At 35.5% G+C, this 22,302-nt stretch overlaps 1 protein-coding gene across 1 annotated transcript in view; it reads left to right on the forward strand.

Annotated features, from left to right (window-relative positions):
* Positions 1-21,267, forward strand: part of MTNR1A (melatonin receptor 1A) — a 55,203-nt gene extending 33,936 nt beyond the window's left edge. Inside the window, exon 2 of the mRNA XM_040064756.1 lies at positions 20,391-21,267. Within this exon, the coding sequence (XP_039920690.1) occupies positions 20,391-21,259 (869 nt within the window). The 3' untranslated portion in view covers positions 21,260-21,267. The remainder of the gene's footprint in view (positions 1-20,390) is intronic.
* Positions 21,268-22,302: the final 1,035 nt, after the last annotated feature.

Here is a 22,302-nt window from a genome sequence, read left to right on the forward strand (position 1 = left end):
ATACAATACAATAAAATTGGGGTTATTTGAAATCCTATAGAATAATAATGATTGATTTTAGTCTTTGATAAAGAAACATTTTCAAATGTATATGACTTTAAATTTGAGAAACCACTACATGGATTTATTCTCAGTGCCTGCAACTGTGTATGGTTTCCTCAAAGTTGCTGTGATCGTTGATTGACTTAAGCAAACATACTGGGCCTGAAAGTTTTCCTCCAATACAATCACAAGAAAATACAGGGAAATGGCACATAACAGTCATTACACTTTGTCTTCCATTTACCAGAAGGTGAACACATATCCAATAGCAGTACTTTTCCTACAATGATCATAGCATTTCCAATTTTTCTCAAACACGGAACCCTTTTGAGAGATGGTAAGATGAGCGCATATTAGCACAAACACTGGCGCTTTCACTTTTTATGTTTTTTATATCTGGCCTTTGCCAAAGGAATACAGGGCTATAACTGGAAGATTAATTCAGGCTACTAAATCTAATGTGTAACTTGCATTCATTCTTAAACACAACACAACGGAGAGCAAATAATATAATTCTATTCCCAGAACAGTTAACTTAGCAGGAGAAAATGTCAGGCTTGATGGATTTGTTAACTCAAGTGACTGCACCAACATTTAATGACACAAAAAGTATTCACCAGTTAGAATAAAAAATTGCCTGAAAGATTGAAAGTAGGTTTAATGGTAAAGTTTTGATAAAGGACATAACCTTTTTTTTTTATTCTTATTTTACAGAAATTCTAGTACAACCTCCATGAGACATTGCCATGAGTTTATAATGTCAAGTTCACTAGGATAGAGTATTTATATTATAGTTTCTTAAGATTTCCAGCAGCTAGATAAAAAACTTTCAAATTCACTTTAGTTTATACTTGTCACTGGCAAAGGCACCAATTTTTTATTAACTTCATGGCATAAAAACTTCAGGACAAAAAGCTGTCCATCACTTAGTGATGGACATTATGATATCCTTTCCTGTATCTACTAGACTAAGGAGTATGAAACATTTTTCTGCAGAGGCTGTCTTTCTCCATATGTCATCCAACATCAATATATCCTTATGAGAGGAAAAAAAAGTAAAATTATTGGTCCTAATGTGATTAAATTACCTTCAAATGCCTCATTCTTTTTGATTTTGGAGCATCCATGTGCTGAAAGCAGAGCTTGTCATTTAGAGGTAGTATGTCCTCCACTGTTTGTGCCTCAAACTACAGGTAGAAGAAGGGGAGGAAAAAAAAAAAAATCAAAGAACAGAGAAGGAAGCATAATAATAATAATAATAATAACCAGCATAATTTTGGAGGTGATCCATCAATTTACTGTTTAGAGAAGTGACATATCTTCAATATCCTCTGATGGCTCGGGTCAGGCTGGACATGACCACACTGCAGCTTTCTTAAGATTACTGGAAACCCAGATTTAGTAACAGCCCTATCCTAATGAATGCAGCCATTCTTTTGAAAATAGAAATTTTGCTTTTCTGACCTTTTAGCAAAAATCTATAACACACAAAGTTGTCTGTACTAGGTGCTAGGGTTTTTTAATTAAACTTTTGATCCAGCCTCATAACCATGAGACTTTTAAAAAGTAATCAATTTGGTCAGAAAATGAAGGTAAGGCTCTACAGCAAATACTGATCCTATAGTATAGCAAGGCAAAGCATCACCCATCAGCCTAAAAGACACTTAAAATAAGATCTTAATTAACATTTTTTTCTCTGAAAAAGTGAAATATTTCTGTTTTCTGTAAAAAAATTATTTTTTTTAATATTTATCATGAAAACAAAACACTGAGATAGCTGATTTTTTACCCTTCAATTTACTTCAAAGGATTATTCAGAACCTTCTATGAATGAATTTATTGGGGTATTTTTATTCATTCTTAAACGCACTTGAGTGCAAAGAAATGAATTCAGTCTTCAGAACAGTTAACTCTACAAGGAAATAAGTTATGCCTGATTTTTTAATTTTGGAAATTGAATAATAATGAATTAATAAATAGAAATACAAAAAGATACTATGTTAAAATAAAAACCTCATCTACTCAGCCCCCATTATAATTTTTTATACTGATGGTACTTTTTTCTGGATTTGATTTTTTTAAAAAATATTTTTATTGCTTCTTGGAATTTTCTAGAAGAAAAGCATTGTTTTGATATCACTACACTCAAGGGTTTTTTGGCTTTTTTTTGGGGGGGGGAGGTAATGAAATTACTAAAATAATAAAAAGTGCAGTAATAGCTGCTTCTGGAAATTTCCATGTGTGTTCCTTCAAGGGTTTGATTATGTGGAATAATAATAAGTGTGACTAATTACAATACAAGGTATATTCATGGTGGTTTGATAATTCTGCTAGATTTCCATCATTTGGATTTCTTCTAATTTCTGTGAAGTTCAATAATCTCAGTGGGCAAGTTTCTGTAGGGAGCAATAAAAGGTTACTATATAATAATGTCTTCTCAGTGAATCATTTTATGTATGAACAACGTGCTCATAAATTATAAAATGCTAACGCAATCATTTTATACTATAAACCCAAGTCCCAATACTCTATATTACTGCAATTAAATGAAATAGACGTGAGGTTAATTTGTAATTTGAAGCCATCTATAGCAAGATTTTTAACCCTTAAATCTTGAACAGATTGTAATCAAATTTACATCAACATCTAAATTTTTATTGTGAACTAGGGGCAAAAGTGATTTCAAATAATCTTCCCTATTTATAAAGACACAAATCCATGGCAGTCCCTATTTTTTTTTTTTTTTTTTTTTTTTTCCCCACTGTATAGCCTTGTACAACCTATATTTGTTCTACCTATAGTTTTTGGGGAACTTCAACTTGCTAGATGTCTGCTGGAAATGCAGCACAGCAGAGAAGAGGCAGTCTAGAAGGTTCCTGGAGAGTACAGAAGTTCCTGACACAGCTGGTAAGTGACCCAACCAATGGAGGTGCCCCACGAGTGGGTGCTGGATATGAGCCAGCTGAACAGGAGCCAGCCGTGTGTCCAGGTAGCCATGGGCAGTGGTGTCCTGGCCTGTATCAGCAACAGTGTGGCCAGCAGGACTAGGAAAGGATTGTCCCTCTGCATTCAGCACTGGCGAGGCTGCACCGTGTTTAGTTTTGGGCCACACAATGAAAGAAACACGTGGAGGTGCTGGAGCCAGTCCAGAGAAGGGCAACAGGGCTGGAGAAGAGCTGAGGTACAAGTCTTAACAGGAGAGGCTGAAGGAACTGGGTTTGTTTAGTCTGGAGAAAAGGAGGCTCAGGGACAGCGTCACTCCTCTCTTCAGCCACACAAAAGGAATGGGGGTTGATTTCTTCTGCCATGTCTCAAGGGAAAGGATGAGAGCAACTGGCCTTAAGCTGTGCAGGGGAGGTTCATATTATATATTAGGGGGGAAAAAACCCAAAACCACCAAACCAAACTAACCAAACCACTGATAGAGAGGTTGGGCATTGGAATAAGTTGCCCAGGGAGGTATTGAGTTTACCATCTCTGGAAATATTCAAGAGATATCTGAATGTGGCACTTGGGGATCTCTCAGGTTTTGTCCCAAGATTCAGGTGGTTTTAGAGTCCTTTGCCTTCTGAAAAGCCCTGAGCCAGACACAAGAAAGAGACAGTCTTCAGGTTCTGATTTTCGAGGTTGCATACTTTATTTATTATTTCTTATCTTACAATTCTTTCTGTGCCCAGCTAAGATCTGTGCAGCTGCTCAGGCATCTGATGACTCCCCCCGCCCTGGGAGGTCACTGCCTCTTATACTAATTGTTACATATTCTTTATTTATAGTTACTTGCCAATACCTACTATCTATACTAAACAGGTCATCCCTACTTTGACCCAATCTCCTTAAACTTTTTTGTGCCACTGTCGCCACAGAAAATGGAGTGAATGAAGAAGAAAGAAGAAGCAGGAGACAACGCCCCAAATCCTCCATCTTGCTCCCATCCACTTCCATACTAAAAACCCAAACCTACTGTTTTTCACCCTGTAATAAGCTAAACTACTATCTTTCATACTCTCGTGGCCTGTAACTCACCTTGCAATGCCGGAAGCCTTTCCCATGGACCAGGATGAAAGTCAGTGTTCTTCTGGGCTCTGTGCCAGGGTCCCAGACCCCCCTGTCCAGGTCCCAGACCCCTCTGCCCAGGTCTCTGACCTTCCAGGGCAACCAAAGGAATGCCCTGGACTCTGAAAGGGATACAGTTTAGAGGTTATTATGGTGGTGCTGAGTTGATGATTAGTTAAATTTGAAGGTCTCTTCCAGTCTTGATGATTCCGTGATTCTGTGATCTGGGTGAGCAAAAATAGGCTGAAAGGCATAGGATATTAATTACCAAAAATATTTTCTTTTTTTGCTATTATTAAAGGACATAGAATTTATACATCTGCAGTTTATATTAAAAATCACAATTGCAATATTAACTAATTGCCTGAATATTTGTTCAACAAATGTTTTACTGCTGACATATGGTAGAATCCAAGCATGAGAGGCTGCACTTCACAGTGAACCTGGCTGCTGTCATGCTTCACCTGTGGAGAGACTTTCCAAAATGCAGTACCCAGATGCAGAAGGAAAAAGGACATCCTTTTAAAAGGACATCCATTTCTCTGCCCATCTCTCAAAGCTGTCAAGGTCCCTCTGGAGGGCTGCACAGCACTCTGGGTTATCAGAGTGCTCCCAGTTTGTGTTCACTGAGCTTGCTAAGGAGGCATCTGCCCCTTCAGCCAAATCATTGATGGATAAGCTAAACAATGCTTGGTTTGTTCCTTTGATACTGGTCCTGCTTTTTACATTTCTCACTTTTGTACCTCTGCATAAAATCTCATGTAACTAAGTACTTTCTTATGCTGGAAGAATAAGGTTGGATGTGTTTGTTCATTTGTTTGACTTAGTGATTTGACACAGATTTTTAATTCTTTGCAGACTAGCAAGAGACATTTTCAGGGACTGTCTTTAGAATGACAAGTTTAACTGCTGTTCTTCTCCCCTTAAGTCTGAATAAGGATATTTGTTACCTTTTTTCTCACTCTGCTTGCCACATACTGTTAACAAAGGCATACATGGGTGAGGTTTATCTCCTAGAAGAAAGGGGAAATTACTCTCCCTCAGAAGCAGCTGAGCAGGGTCAATAACAGCAAGCCCCAGCCAACAGGAAGATCAGTCATGAGAGGGCATCAAGAAGACAGCTTGCAGCTACAGCAGGAAGTGGTATGGCTGAGAAGAACAGAAAACACATCTGGCCTAAGAATGAGAAGATGACCAAAGGAGACCATCAAAGTATGGAACTGACAGAAATCAATTCTGGAAGAAAGGAGGTGCCTTAGAAACACAAAAATGCAGGGAGAAACTGGATTGGTTTTACTGTTCTCTCTTACATGGTTTTCTTCTCTGAGCTCACTGTAAGAAGGTTGATTGATCTGTTTTAAAGCTCTGACCAGATCAACATCCTTCCACACCAAACAAGTTGTTAATAAAATATACCTAAAAATACTGCAAAGAGCTGACACAGACCAATTCCAGATACTGGAATTTATAAACAAAAAATCCACTTGTACTTTACTATAATAAGACTTCAGATCTACCAGGAGGTGACTGTAATGCTAATAAATTCTGCTATTGCCCATCAATGGTTTCAACTGACTGACACATACAACTTCAATAAAAGATTTTAGAAGGAGATTTTTTTACCTGTTACCAAAATAATTAACTTCTGATTAATGAACTGACCACTTTTACACAACACAAATGAAAGCTCTTAGTCAGATCTTTAGGGGAAGCCCTTCTGCTATTGATTTGATAAGAACATTAATGTGCCAAAGCAGACATTTTTGCGCTTATGCATGGAAACAACTAAAGTAGTTCTCTGAGGAGCTCAAGCTGTCTTTTAAAATTTTTAAAGAAATTTTTTCACCTACAAAGCTGAATACCAATCTTTCTTAAACTAAAGTAAGAAAATCTAGACAGTTTTATATGAGGTGTGAAAGATGCTTCCCCCCACCACCATTTTTTTAGCATTAAGTCATCTGTAGAACATTTTGCAAAGATATTATTTTAAAAATGAGATCATTATTCCCTAATAGAACAAAGTAAAGAAATGTGAAGCTACTGTTCTGTGCTGTTTGAAGCTAAGGCTTCCTTACCACTCATTCTTCTTCACAATAAACTTCGAGTCAGGTTTTGTAGCACAATATACGTACATGGCATCTTTGGCATACACCAGTTGCACAGAACTTCTACTTTTTGGCATCCTTTCAACATAGAAATACTTTTTATTAATATTCATTGAGATAGTTATCTCACATTTCTTTGGGTATCCTATTTTTAGTTTCATAAGTAGTAGTGTTGACTTCTGGTTTGCTAAATTTTGTTAAATAATGAAGTATGTTGGCACACAGAAAGCTTGTGCCTAAAAAAAGATTAAGAACTGAGCAGTAAGGTTCAGAGGGAGAACTGGAAATGTTTTTACTGAATATTTAAAAGGATACTATCTTTAGCTGTCTATATATACCTTTTCATCTTGCTTAAAAGCTTTTTTTTTCGGTAAGATTTTTGCTAACATTTAAACAAAGATAAAAAGGAATATAAAAAGAAAAAAAAAACAGGCACTAAAAAAGGAAAGGAACTCCACAGCTTAGATACAATATGCATAACATTATGAGATTAAGGTAATAATGGTGGTATCATTTTCTAGATTTGTTTTATTTTCACACAGTGAAAGGTTCACATTTTTACATTGAAGGTATTGAACTTAATTTTACAAATTTTGTTTGGTTTCTCAGAGTGCTCAGTTAGGGTATTTCTGAGTCATAACAAAAATCAATGGGTACAAATAATTCAAATGAGACATCATAACACAACTTATAAATGCACCCACACTGAAATTACTATAATACAAAATCCAATACTTTTGACAACAAGTGTAGGTTTCAGCAGTTTTGCATTTTTTTGCTGGACAGTCTTGTGCAGCATGTTAAGTAAGAACACTGTGTGATAAGTTCTGAAGACATATGTAGGTACTGAAAGTCAACACCATTTATATATTTCTTTCATATTATCTAGTGCCATAGACTCATAGCTTTTTTTACTACATTCACTGATAAACAAGCAGTTTAGTCTTAGGCAATAAAAAAAAATAAATGCTTTCTGAGAAATTCTACACCATTCTTCATGAAAGTAAAACCGAGAGAAAAGGCAAATGACTAAAGCAAGACGGAGAAGAATAACAATTCAATAATGCAATGACCCACTTATTTGTTCACTTACACTACTTCAACTTGTCAGTGGAGTCATCTGAATTATTATTTTAGCCTTTTTTTTTTTCTTTTTCTTTTTTTTTTTTTTTTTCTTTTTTTTTTCTTTTCAAAAGCCTACTTCTAAGGATTCAATGGTTTGGCAAATTCATCTGTATGCTGAATTATATGTCTCCATGTAAGGGAGCTCTCAATAAAGAACTTCATTTAATACTGCTAAGATAAAAGACACAAATCCAAAACCCATTTTATTTCTAACAAGCATTAAATGTAAAAGTAATGTATTTTCTAATTAAATAATCAAGAGGATATTGAAAAATTTTGGACTTCTATATCAGTAGTTGCTAAAGAGAAGAAAAATCCTTCAAGCTGACCTCACTTATGTAAGGCCCAGTGTGGAAATACCTGAAATCTCCCATGATGTCAAAGGATAATCATACCTCACTATTTGTCTAACTAGTTTTCTCTAAAATGATTACTGCTTGAAAACTTTATTCTGTTCTGTATGAAAAATCCCATCATGCAGGTAAAAAAAGAAAAAATAAATCAAAGCAAAGAAACAAGCAATAAATGAGGTCTCCTTATTAAGACTTCCAGAGATCTGGTCAACCCAGAGCCAACTCCTGTGAAAGCTTCATCATTCAGACTGATAGCAAAATATAGATCATTCAGTTAAAAATTAAGTGGAGATATGCTCATTACCTACAAGTATAATAGTCCATCCAGTTGCAGAATAACTAGGTGATGTACGTGAGCATCAGTGTACTTCCCATATCATTGTATACTGTAAAGGTAATGGCCATGAATTAAGGATATCTTAGGTTTTTTGCCTGCAGTGAAGTCACAGTATCTAATTTAGGCTGTCTAGAAGAAATACTGAAAAAAAAATCATATCTTTATTTGTCTGAAGAATTACAGGAAAAATGATTTAAGACTATTTTTTAATGTTCTGTAAAGTCTATAGTCAGCTTGTTCCTGTTGTTTTGTCTATTCTGATAGCTGCACTGTAATGAAGAAACTAAATTGTACAAAGATAAGAATCCTGGAGAGCCTTAGAATAAATGAAAATAATTTATGGTTGTTCAAATGACACAAGTGTTAAACTTTATCTTAAATTCTTTATAGATTGCTGCTACTAGCAATGAAGACAACATTAGAAAACTAAGAAATTTTTTCTTTCACATCTGTTTTAGTATTATGAGAGGACAAGGAGCTTGATCTTGAGGTAAAAAAAAACAAACAATAGCAACAACAAAAAAGAAAGAAGGCGGTTTAGGTGCAGATGAAGTGTATTTTTCCTGCAACTTCTTTGATACAAATTAAAATACAGATTTTACTTAAGGTAGTACAGCATCCTGATTCTTTCTCCTCTAATACAAAATTTCAACTATAGGTTTAATCAGCAACATATTTTAAACTACACAACTAATATAAGCAAACAAACTTTGTTTCTGAATTAATGATGTTGTGCAGAAGCTAAAAATTTGATTAATGAATCAGGGAAATAATGAATAAACTACCTTCTTCCTTAATTTCTTATATATATCTTATATTATTTTTAATATTTCTTATTCCTTAATTTCTTATTCCTTAATTTCTTATTCCCTAATTTCTTATAAATCTATCCTATATCTAAATCCATTTATTTGAATAACACAAGGGGCAAAAATATTTGCCTCTAAGCTTTTGACAGTTAAATTTCCAGGGGTATTGTTTTAATTGCTTGCTGCAACAATCCAGAATATTTGCTCTAAGAAAGTTGTCTGCTTTCTTGTTTTGTCATATTTTGAATTTGCATGACACTAAGTGTAACCAGTTTACTAATTTGTTATTTCTTACCACATTTTTGCCCCATTGTGGATGGGGTAAAAATATGGTAAGAACCCTGCAGTTGGTGTGGGTTCCCATCAAATGACAGAAGAATGTGTTCAGTAAAGGTTTCTCCTGGCTGTCTATGGACGTATACAAACAACAGGAAAAGGAGTGTATATAGGTGTCTAGTGTTGGGCTGGAAGAGTGTATTTTGGTTCAATAGCTGGAGCAAATTTCACAAGGTTTTAAAATCTTTTTACAGAAGAAAAGAACTACACATCTTAGGGTCTTCACTCTCTTTTAATGCAGTTTTTTTCCCCATATCCTGTTTCCTTGATTTGACTGTCCATAATAAAGAGGAAAAGACAATAGAGAAGATGGATATTAAGATTCTTCACCTTGCTGCCATGCATATGGCAGTTCCACTTATTTGCCCATCTTTCAATTTCCAGTGGTAATGAATTTCTGATGGTATAGAATAGCAAGAATTCTTGATACTGTCAGTTACTTTTATAAATAAACCCCACTAATATCACAATTAAAACAGCATTATTTGGGTGAATTCCCCATGATACTTGTTACTGTTTCACTTGCTCCATTCTGGCGTGGAACCATTCAACTTGACTTTTGCTGTAGAACAATAGAGCAAATGAAGGACTGAAAGGAAGTGAGGAAGAAATGAAGTCACCTGGGTCTGTGATAGTGACACAGTGGAATACACTCTAAAAATCATCAAACTGATAAGGTGGAAATGAGTATGATAATCATCTGTGTCTTCCCTCCTGTCATAGTTTTAATTTCAAACCGGGCAGAAACACCAATTAATGTCGTGGTTTCACGTTCACTAAATTTTGGTCTTGGTACTTACTTTTTTTGTGAGAGAGAGACTAGGAGAAAAACAAAGCAGGCTCAACCTTAAAATTAACAAATTTAGTAAATTAACAAATTTAATAAACAAAATGTTTATTAACATACACTAAAAGAATAGAAAAACAGAAAGTTGGAAAAAACCTAAAATGGAATGAAACTTCAAAAACACTTTTCCCTCCCCTTACAAACTGTTCACTTTCTTACAAAACAACATAAAGAGACAAAACTTGTAATTTTCAGTCAGTTTCACTATCTGATAATAGTCTTTCATCAGTTCATTAGGGGAAGAGTCTCTTAGAGTCATGGATCCCACTGACAACTTAGAACAGTTCTCTTGTGGGTTTTGAACTGTCACAAAAACAACCGCCTGGAGAAAACCTGCTTTTGTGACCCTTCCAGGAGCAGTTTCCCAAGCTGCATATGGGTCATGGGTCTTAGACTTTTGCATACTGGGGTGTCACTTTTTAAAGATGAATAACTCCAAAGCAAAGGATTCTTCACCTCAAGGTACAGAGATATCTTCTCACTTCTTCACTAGCGCTGAGGGCTTCTGATCTTTAGCTCTGTTCAAGCATCTTATAGGATATTACTTAGTTCATCACAAACACCTTTGCTTAAATCTACACACAAACTTAAACAATCATCTCTCCAAATGCATATCTTCCCCATGATTTAAAGGAATGACTTAACTATAGAGTTCATTTCTATGGCTCAAGTAAGAATAGAACAACCAACTCTTCAACCCTCTGTCTCAACAGTCTTTTCACTCTTGCTTTACTTCATCCTGCTGTTCTTTATGTTCACTCTGTACTTTCTTACTCTCTCAGAGAAGGGCTGAGCTCTGGAAGCTTCATGTTGCTAAGAAAGAGTTAAATCTGCTCGGAGTCTTTGTCTCTCCCTCTGTAGCTCATGGTGTTAGATGTTCAAGGCCGTGCTGGTGAGGGAGGAAGAACTCACAGAAACATCAGAGATCAGAGCACTGAGGCAGTCCGGAATCACAAAAAAACTAGGCAGGATCATAAATGCCTTCTCAGCAACCCCCTCAGTGTAAATTGGGGTGGCTTTGGCCTGAATGGTGCCCATAGCTCTTATCAAGGCCCAGCAGAGATCTCTCCTTGTTCTAAAGTAGTCTGAAGTAGCTGTTAAAAACTAGCAACTAGCAACTTCTCCTTCCCATCCCCCTTCACCCGGGAGCCGATGGAATCCGGCCAGGCCTCAGGCCAGCTCCCCTCCAAAAGGGGGGAGCAGCAGGCCCAGCTCGATGTTATCTGTCTCTCTCTGGCCAAAGGAACAAGAAAAAAGGACCCATCTACAGGAAATCAAGGGGTTTTATATTGTACTTCCCAAAGTCGCAGCCAACAATTTCAGTGGTCAGAATAGATGTCAATATTCTAACTAACTCTCTGATAGGTCTCTGTCTCTTCCAAAGCAATTCCCAGGTCCTGACCTGGAGAATTATTTTACATTCTTTTATAACTAAAAAACTAAACTGTACTAAACCATGACACCTCCTTTTCTAAGAAACTTGGGGCAAAAAAGAAGGGAGGAAAAGATGGAGGAAAAAGGCTTCTGTCAGAAACAAAAGATTTTGGATCTTAAGTCAGTGAGGAGAGAAAAAACACAGTGATGGAATAAATATGGAAAGGAGGAAAAGGAAGAATAGATAAATAGAGAATGGATGGAAGAAAGGACAGTAAACACACTTACAGATTTTTTTTCTGTGATGTTATTTTCCACTTTCTTGGCAGGTGTTTTACCACTGCTAATTTTAAGAGAAAGAACTGGGAAGACTATTTTATGAATTTGTTTTACTAGCTGTGTTGTCTACTGTCTACATTGGCTGAATGACCAGCTATAGTCTGTCATAACAGAAAGAAAATGGGTTATTTTGTCCTCTGGAGAATTTTTAAACTTCTTTTTCATAGCATGAATAATTCTGGACAAATTCAGCCACAAAATCCTCTTACATAAAAGCGTGACTTTCAAAGATTCAGGAAAGTGATTTTGTGTTTGTGATGTTTTATATAGTATAGAAGTCTTTCCTGTCAGGCTCTCCTGTCAGTTATGTGGTTGCAACTCTCTTGTTTTTTCCTACTTGTTTTCTCAAAATACATATTAGAATTTGGAAGGGAATAGACTGCATCTTCACATTATCTAGCATCAGTCCCGACAGATCTGTGATTTTGTACAGGCACAAAATGTAATTATATTTCATAAGCATCCATCTCTGCCTGTTTCTACAGTTGAAATGTATTATTAGTTTTATTTATCTGAGCTCTGATATTACTGTGAACAGTATAATTTTTGTCTTTGCATATATTTCTAGTCTCTAGTGCAAATACAGTTGAAGGGGAGAAAAGCACTCTCACATTGATCCTACAGTGATGCAGTTCAGTAGCATGATCCTCTGACATCAGAATATTGTTGTTCTAATCGGTTTCATACAGCTTGCTGAACCTCAGTGTTCTGTAACATCTAGGCAGTGCCTTGTTGGAGAACAGAATGTCCACAGGATTTTTTTCCTCCCAAATGGATCATAGAAATTAGAGATAGAAAAGATCAAGTCAGAATTGGTAATATAATTCCCTTCTGTAAAACTGGATAAGTTATTCAGGCAAATCTATTTGATCTCTGAAATATTGCCATCATGATAGAAGAAACTGATGTTCAAAGGGGACAGATGTTCTGACCTTGAAAACACACCCACACAGTGAACTGTACAAAGAACAGGCCAGGCAGATACCAGAGCCAAAACCAGGGCCACAGAACTTGAGACATTCACCAGTATGTTTGCCTGCCCTGGTTTCTAACTTTCACCTCTAAGACAGCAGGACCTGTTGATTCACGTCAGTGTCAGTACAAGACTTCAAGCCTTCTTGATATTTTATGTTATGTCTTAATTCACTCTTGACTGGGTGACAAGAGTCACTTTTATATTTTATTTCTATGTTTTAAAACTATAAAACCCTACGACAGTGCCAGTTTAATACAATATTGTTACCAAGATAAATAGGTATTAGCTGTGATAAAATTTTAGACATCTCTCTCTGTAAGAGAGCAGAAGCCTTGTTCAATTTGCTGCTGCTTCTAAAGCAAAATATCTTGGACATGAACCCACTATGTAGAATCTCAAAGCAAAATATTTCGTGCCACTGCATAGTGTAACAGAAAGATGAGTGTATCCTGAGGTGCACTGTTGCTCTGAGAGGTATTTAAAGTGCATCTGAAAATAGCATTTCTTAAAAATTGTTTAAAAAGACCCAGACCCTGACCACTTTTAGATTTTTTTAAGTCCAGTTTCACATAAGATCTTCAGTTAATGTCAGGTCCTGTTTATTCCTATGTTAGGTGTCTAAATGGGCGATGCTTGTCTAGGCCTTTTCTTTAGTGCTGCTTTCCTCAGGTGTTTTATATTTCACGTCAGGTAAATTCATCCAGTAGATAGTGCTGCCCTTCTTGGCACTCCCATAAATACCTGTCTTATCAGTACTGAGGCATTCAATATCCCATGCACCTCCTAAATCTGCCACATAGTGTACTATGTATACCTCTCATGTTAGAGGTCCAATATAAGAGATATTTTCAAAGCAGCCCTGGCACGTCATACAAAACTTCCAGAGGCAAGGAACATCCCCAAGTCTGTGGCACTCATCCAGCATATGCATTCAATTCCCTTCTGTGCCTGACAGTAAACTCACATCACTTTCCTCTCATGACTGAACCACCAAAAATAGCAGCAACAAATATTTTTAGACTGTGAGAAGGAGAGCAAGAGCTTTCTTACTCACATGTTTACCATGGTACTGCAGAAAAATATGGTAGGTGATAAAACCACAGAAAATGGTATGTTGTTTGGCATGTCTGTAAAGCCACTTAATCTCATCTGCATGCTCTGGCTACAGTCAACTTGGACCTGATATACAACCATTCCTTTGGTCTGAATACTACATAATTTGTCACTGCCATTTTCTGCCAATTACTCCTTCACGCATCTGATTTTCTTGGCCAGAAGATGGCACAGGCATTTCAAATTTAATTGTTGCTGCAGCTTTGCTGGAAGATTCTGTGTGATAATTAATCTAAATACAGTATAGCATTTTCTTTTCTGAATGTATCAGTAATCTTTCATTTATGCTGTGCTGATGACATAAATTTTTCTTCAACTTACAGCACAATGAAACAAAGCATTGCAATATGGATTATTCTGATAGCTCTTTAACAAATCTATTCTTCAGTATCTCTCTAATATACTATTATGTTGTACTCCAGCTGTAAGGCTCAGGACCCTGAATTTCTATTAACTGGAGTTAAATGTTGAGGTTACTTAGGTGATTTCAGTATCTGAACTTACCTGACACTAAGTATTTCTACTTTAGTAATATAGTAAATGAGTTTAAATCTCAAATATTTAATACTCTCCTCAGTGCTAACAAGTTACCTGCCTATCATAATTATTTCTGGTAAGCAGTGTTAATGTCTTTAATTGCCCTATTGGTTTCATTAGCATCCCTACTAGATGATAGAAGGTCTGACTGTGACCTGACAGAAGTGTACATTTGAATGAGGCTTTATGAAAATAGCAAAGTAATACAAGGTGTTTTCTCGGCTTAAAAGGAAAGAGAGTGGTTTTCTTACATATGCTTAATGCTGTAAGGTTGACTATGGGCTTTATATCTTCCACATTTCCCTGCATTACCACCTGTAGCATCAGGGTTAACTTGCTAATGAGAAGAAAAACCCATAGGCCCATCATGCTATTCAAATTTAATGTGCACGTGGACTTCTTGATTCAGGACAGGTTTATAAATAGTGCCTTTAGTTTAAAAATAGGTTTTTCAGTTCTAGGCGAGTTGATACTATGATCTGTAAAGTGAATGAAGCTCCCAGGAGTAACTAGAGTTTATGTAATATTTATTTCTACATTTTTGCTTAGCTGTTTTTGTGCCATTTTGCTGCTGAACTGCAAGGACTGTTAAGTTTCTTAGACATTTCAAATCTTTCTTCAGTGAAGCTGGGACTCCACACTTTCTTGTCTAGGTAACCTTACTTGACTTTGGGATTTTTTCTAAGAAACCATGGTCATTGTCCCACTTAGAAGTATTTTAATTTAGCAATTTTCGTTGTGCATGATCTCTGTGGAAGCCCAAACTGTGCTGCCACATACAACAACTTTCCAATATTAATTTAATGCTAGAAAAATTATGAACTGATCTTTTCCTTGAAACGTTCTGACTGATTGATCTCCCAGGTAGAAGAAACACTGAGTAGAGCTAAGATCTGTTTCTGGATACATGCACAAGAAAATTTTATTAAATTTGCATTAGGTACTCACAAAAATAGCTTTCACTCCTTGATTTTGTAGTTGTTTATGATGTTTTACCAGTGAAATATTGGTGCTACTGGAGCAACATTCAGGGTGAAAATGTTTGTGGAATATGGAACAAATTTAGCTTTAATATTTGTCATTGGTATACCAATTTGTGCATGGAAACATCATTAAATAAGCAGAGGCCTGACCAAATGCCTCTCTAAGGAAGAAGTTCATCCCTCAGATGCTGTACCTAGTTATGAGGTATCACATTTAAAGTTTCTGATGCTGCAGGCATCCCCTGGTGAGCACCTATCATAGTTTTGTTGTCAGCTTGGAGCATAAACTTTCAAATTAACATCCTTAACAAGGGCTAGATTAATCAGAAAGATTTCATAATGTCAAACAATTCTGTAAGCTATCCTTGAGGGAAATTGGTAGAAGTATTAGAATGATCAGAAACCAGTGCTTAAAAATATAAATATTTTTTTGTGCCATTAGATGTGTATAAACTGTGTAAATAACAAACTTGGAAGTATGATATTTAAATATAGTTTAATGTCTACAAAACATGATCAAAATTTAAAGGAAAGCATCCTGTTACTTAAGGCTAATTATGAAACAATTGTAAATTACTTAACATATCTGGCAATATCTTACAAGTGGTGAAAAGACAGTAGATAAGAATGACATGAATCTGATCATTAGAAACTAAATTTGATCTAAAAATTAGCAGTGTTGGACCAATTACACTATCCTCTTTCCTTAAAGAAGTACTTATCAAGTAAACATTAGAAGTCTGAGACAATGGCCACTGAAACAAAATCCTTGTATGTGATTTCCCAGTTGGTATAAAGATTAAATCCTCACCTAAAATTGGTCCAGCCTGAAGCACTAATGGAAACATGACAGTATGTGTTTCAAAATGCAACTACATGATGAAAACATGATGGCTTGTGGAAAGCATTTGCTGTGAGCAGCCAAAACATTACTTATCCAGGAAAAACTTTGAAAACGGTGAATAGCATAGTGATTTGGCAACCAATATTAAAAGGTATAGAAATAACTTGTAAAAAAAGTAGAAAAAGTAGCCTTACTGATGTTGCCAGCAGTATGAGATCTTTTCTAAAATTCATTTATTTTCTGAGTACCAAATATCCTAGCTGGATTCCCCCTAATGCTTTAAAACAATGTTGGGTTTTTTTGTTATACATAAGCTGTTTCCCTTTTTTACAGTAGGTTATTTTCCCCAGACAAAATATTTTTGAAGAGTAAAAATACTTCACAGTCCTAGCACTTGAGGAAAGAGCTCTGTACACCACATCACCCTCAGTTGTCCTAAAATTGCCAGAAGAATTAGTCATTTTTGACCTACTGTATTCAGCCCTCCATTCTAACTCTATGGCAGGCATTCAGCACCACCTAGTCTATGTAATTTTAATATTTTTCCATTAATATTGTGCACATATTTAAGTTGCTAGAAATTTCTGGAAACTTTATAATTATCATTCAGGACACACTTAGTACTAAATATAGGGAATAACAACCCACACAGTAATTTGTATATGTTCTGCAAATACAAGTTGCTACTGATACAGCTACATCAAGTATTTCTTACTGAGGCTCTTATATTCATTTTGACATCTTGGCAAACCCAAAACACAATTTTTACATGCATTTAATGTTGTATTGTGGTCTTGGAAGTCAAATTTTCTAGGAAAACACTTGTTTGTTTTCTGTAGTGTTAATACAGCTTTATATTCAGCAGATAGGTCTGATGTTGCTATGTGTTTGCTGAGCAGAAAGGCTTCTTTTTCAGTAAGGGTGGTGAAAATATTTAATGGAACATTGCTTTAGACAGCATCTAAAAACATAACCTTCTCAAGCTGGTTACCAATAGATTATCTTTCTTTCCACATGCTTCCACTGCACAACATTTGCTTAAATTTATTAAAGCTTAATTGCCTTATGTCAAAGTCAAGAAATTCAACTTCTGCCTTCTCAGTTCAACCAACTGGTGTTAATGCATAATAATATATTCTTTTGATACATAAATCACATTTTTTCACAGTAACGTAATCTTACTCTCTAAAGAGAATGAATATTTTTACTTCAAGGAAGAGTTATTCAAGATTGTGATTTTGTGGCCTTTTTGAAGCATTCAATATATAACTTCAGACTTCATTTATAGCATTCTGTTCAAACTTAAATCTGAAGAGAAATAGATACATATAAGATATATACATTTTTGTGATACTCACTTTGAAAATACCAAGTACTCTATGAATGTATTTCATTTCAGAATATGCCATTATAATATGGAAATTTCATAAATTAGAAATATTTTTCAGTGATTGTGGTAGCTAAAGCTTGGATCATGTTTTCAAGTTGTATATTATATAACTTATGAAAGCTCAACTTCATTTCAGCTCCAACTTCAGGGTCTGAAACTACAAACCTCAAAATATACAACAATCATACTAATCCCAAGGGGTTTTTTTTACTTGAATTTTAAGTTTTAGCTGAAATTTCTGTGCTCATAAGGGCAATTTGTCTGAACTCAAGTTTTAAAATAACCCTTCCTGAAAGGCAAATTAAAAGACTTGTCTGCAAACAGGTATCTGGTTTCCAAGCAGTTTTCACCCCTGCACTTCATTTATTCAGCCTACATGAGCTGGCAGCTTGAGACTTGATCACTTGATCTCCAAACTCTTTTTTTTTTTTTTTTTTTTTTTTTTTTTAAGAAAGGCTATTAGGATATCCTGCTAGCCTCCTGCTAGCTTACAATTTTCACATGAAATAGCTTGTGTTTCCAAGATTTTTGGTTTGCCATTCTACAGCAGTTAGTTGAAAAAATCTAGACCAACCATTGTGCATGGGTTTATGGAAGCCTGAAATTTGGTTGATTCAGAGACAGAGTGCCTGCTCTTGCTAGGCTCATTTGTTTCCAAAGCTAAAGATATTCAGAGAATTGTATACCATCTGTCACCTTTCAATACAGCACCTTTTAAAGGGAAAAAACCCTTTTAACTTTGTCCTTATCATTTTGTTAAAGTGGGTAAATAATAACAATATTAGCAATAATAATGGTGAGCAACAGCAGAAGATTTAGTGGATGGCAGAAAAATAAGTTTAGGATGGGCAGTCTCGAGATAAGCAGAAAGTTAATAAACAAATATAAACAGAATTCTTTCAAGTATTACACTTTATTAAATGTCTGGAATTTATATGCTACGATTTCATCAAACCTGCAATATTCTGGACAGGGGAAAAAAACCCTGCCAACAGCGCCTTTTCATTTACTTTCCACTTCTTGATTCATCAGTTAAACAAACAGCTATAAGTTCCATACAGTCTCTTGTTCTTATATCAGTTGCCACTGCATCAAGGATGAATTCTGAAAGCAGTGCTTTTTTCCTGTGTCATCTTCTGCCTAAAAATCTCTCATGTTTTTGCTGAAATGATCTGGAATTCTGCCAGAGGCTTCAGGATAAGCATATTTCAGTCTGGCAGTGAATCCCCAGTCAAAGATGAAACAGCTACAGACACTATCACAAGAAAGTTATTTATAAATCCAGATACTAAATCAAGGAAAAACTAGTGTAACAGTCTTTTAATTGAGGTCATTTGTTCCAGGTGCCATTAGGATAGGTATCAAATGTGGTATTTTGTGCATATATCAAAATTTAAACACAACAGTGTAGGTAGCATCCAGAGAAAGATAATTTTTATGTTTTTCTCTGACAGTATTTGCAGATTAAACATTTCTAACTGGACTTTCAAAGCCTGAGATTGGTAAGAGACTATGTATTTGAAGATATTTGAAATAATATATTCAAAAATTAGTTCTGAGTATTTTAGCAGCTAAAATGTCCTATTGGGCATTGCCTTTCATACTAATCTGCTATTATCTGTTTATATTTTGTATGCTCAAATAGATGCATAGAACAATTTACCAAGCCCATCTTTGATTATCACTGAAATTGTACATCATCTAAAACTAATAATATATTTTATTACAGGTTGCAATGGAAGCTTGTATTTGGCCTTCCATGAATAATCTCAGAACTGCAAAATAGAATATCAAATGCCTATATATATATGCATTTATATACATACAAACATGCATGTATAGGTAACATTGATAGTCTTCTGTACTTATGGCCATGAATAACTAGAGCTTTACATGTAATAGTTATTTTAAAGAAGTGAATAAAAGTGACAGTGTTTCTTGTGAGCTTCTTAGAAACTAGAATGGTTGGGAGGGGTTCATTTGGGTTATCGTTTAAGCAACTAAAAAAAGAAAATATAACCTATTCTCAAAAAATGAATTTAAAACATGATGGATTAAATTGTCTTGGAGAATATCATCTCCCTTTGTTTAAAAATGAATCAGCAGAATGTTTCTTTGCTTAATTTTCCAGTTTGGAGGCAGAGAAAAATGGGGCATCAGTATTGTCTGGGAACTGTCTAGGCTACTGCCCAGCATCTCTTTTTTTACTGAAGAGCATGTCTTTAGGAAAGACAACTGTGTTCAACCAGACTCTTATGTATTTATGTACTTGCCAGCATATTCAAAGAGAATAATGTAAAAGTCATACTAAAGTCATGGAAGCTTGAAATATAAATGGGAGAAAAGAGATTTTAATTTCAGGATTGGAAAAGTTAAGGGCTAGTTCATGTAATAAAAAGAAGTTAAATAAAGAAAGTAGATGTGAGTTTGGAAATTTTTAGTAATATTATTTTTGCTGATTTTTCAAGAGAGATTAATTAAAACCAAAGCAAGCTTTAAAGTTAGGAATATTTTGATTAGATATGAATTCTTAGTCTGTGTGATTGAAAGAATCCAAATAAATGGCATGAGAAAAATGGTAGGTCATGGTAGATAAGCTTAAAGACAGTTTTCTTTCAAAAGGTGCATCTTCAAGTTAAGCTACCCTTTTAAACTAAAAAATCAGTGTCTTATTTCTGATACATGACAATGAATTTTCAGCTAGAAAGTAGAACATAATTACATTTAAAGTGTTCCACTGAGGCTGCTCATTAGTATAATGGGAGCAGAAATGACAGAAAAGAGCAAAAGAAAAACTAATATTTGCCTTTTTATATTTATTTTACAGGAAATGTGTTTGTTGTAAGCCTGGCAGTTGCAGACTTGATAGTAGCTATCTACCCTTATCCACTGGTCCTCACATCTGTGTTTCACAACGGATGGAAACTGGGATACCTACACTGCCAGATTAGTGGCTTCTTGATGGGCCTAAGTGTCATTGGATCAATCTTCAATATTACAGGCATCGCGATCAATCGGTACTGCTATATCTGCCACAGTCTCAAATATGACAAGCTGTACAGCGACAAGAATTCATTGTGCTATATTGTTCTTATATGGGTCCTAACATTTGTTGCTATCGTGCCCAACCTGTTTGTGGGATCGCTACAGTATGACCCCAGGATTTACTCATGTACATTTGCACAGTCTGTGAGCTCAGCATATACTATAGCAGTTGTGTTTTTCCACTTCCTGCTTCCCATAGCCATAGTTACTTTCTGTTACTTGAGAATATGGATCCTCGTTATTCAGGTAAGGCGAAGGGTTAAACCAGATAACAACCCTAGGCTGAAACCACATGACTTCAGAAACTTTGTAACCATGTTTGTGGTATTTGTACTGTTTGCAGTCTGCTGGGCTCCTTTGAACTTCATAGGCCTTGCAGTTGCTGTCAACCCCAAAACTGTAATCCCTAGGATTCCAGAGTGGTTGTTTGTGTCTAGTTATTACATGGCATATTTCAACAGCTGCCTTAATGCTATAGTATATGGACTACTGAACCAGAACTTCAGAAGAGAATACAAGAGAATTATTGTCACTTTTTGTACAGCAAAAGTTTTTTTCCAGGATAGTTCTAATGATGCAGGAGACAGAATGAGAAGCAAACCTTCTCCACTGATTACAAACAACAATCAAGTGAAGGTGGACTCTGTCTGAAAATGGGAATCTTACTATTATCACTCAACAGCATCCAAAAAGTGTCCATTTTATTAGACCTCCTGTTAAATATTATAGTGAAATATATCTTCTACACTGAAAGCACTTTGATCAAATTCCTTGCATGGTGTTTGGAAGCTTGTTGCAGAGCCTTAACATAAAGATTCTATTATACAACGGTATATCCCTTGTATAACCCCATAATGATATCCTTGAGGGAATAAAAAGTTATGAATGGCTACTTTTTTTTTTTTTTTTTCTTAGATGGAGATAAACACCTAGAAAGAGATAGAATCAGAAGTATTCATATTGCCTGGTTCAGTAAAACAAATCCTAAAAACATTTCTGCCACTTTCCACATCCTTTTTGTATTTGTTATGGTCCTGATTCTAAAATCTCTGAAAACGTCTTTCAAAAAATGAATTTCAGTCTTTATGTAATATATTACAAGATGTGAAGTGAAAAATCAAGGTAATTGAAATTTCATTAGGATTTTTCATAAGTACCTCTATCTATATTTCTTTGCTACTAACATGGACACGAATATAATTTTTTTGGATATTAAACCTCATTAGCCGTCCTAGGAATGACATTCTCAATTGACTTCTCAATTTTAAAATAGCTTTTAGGAGGAGAAACATGCCTGAATGATTATCTTCAAAACTCCAAGGGCAGGAGGATAAACAGCAAGGAAGGAAAAGAGCCATGATTCATCAGCCCAAGCTGTTTCAGCATGAAAAAGAGGTGTAGGAGGGTTGGGAAGAGAAATTTAAATGACCATTTCTTCTGAGGGTTGTTCTGAAATTTAAATGACTATTTTTTCCTGAAATCAGGAAGTACCCCAGAGGAGTTTCTGGGGAAACACCTTCTAGAAACATAAGTGAGGGAGAACTGTTATATCTCACTTGTGTACAAGACAGAAGTTCTAATCTCTGTGAGAAGGTCAATTTAATAGGAGTGATAGTTGGGTATGACAGTTTTGTCTGGTAAGTGGAATCTTAAGCCCATGAAACACTGAGAAAGGAGACATGTATACAGGATGA

Source organism: Hirundo rustica, chromosome 5 (assembly GCF_015227805.2).
Source record: "Hirundo rustica isolate bHirRus1 chromosome 5, bHirRus1.pri.v3, whole genome shotgun sequence".
NCBI lineage: Eukaryota > Metazoa > Chordata > Aves > Passeriformes > Hirundinidae > Hirundo > Hirundo rustica.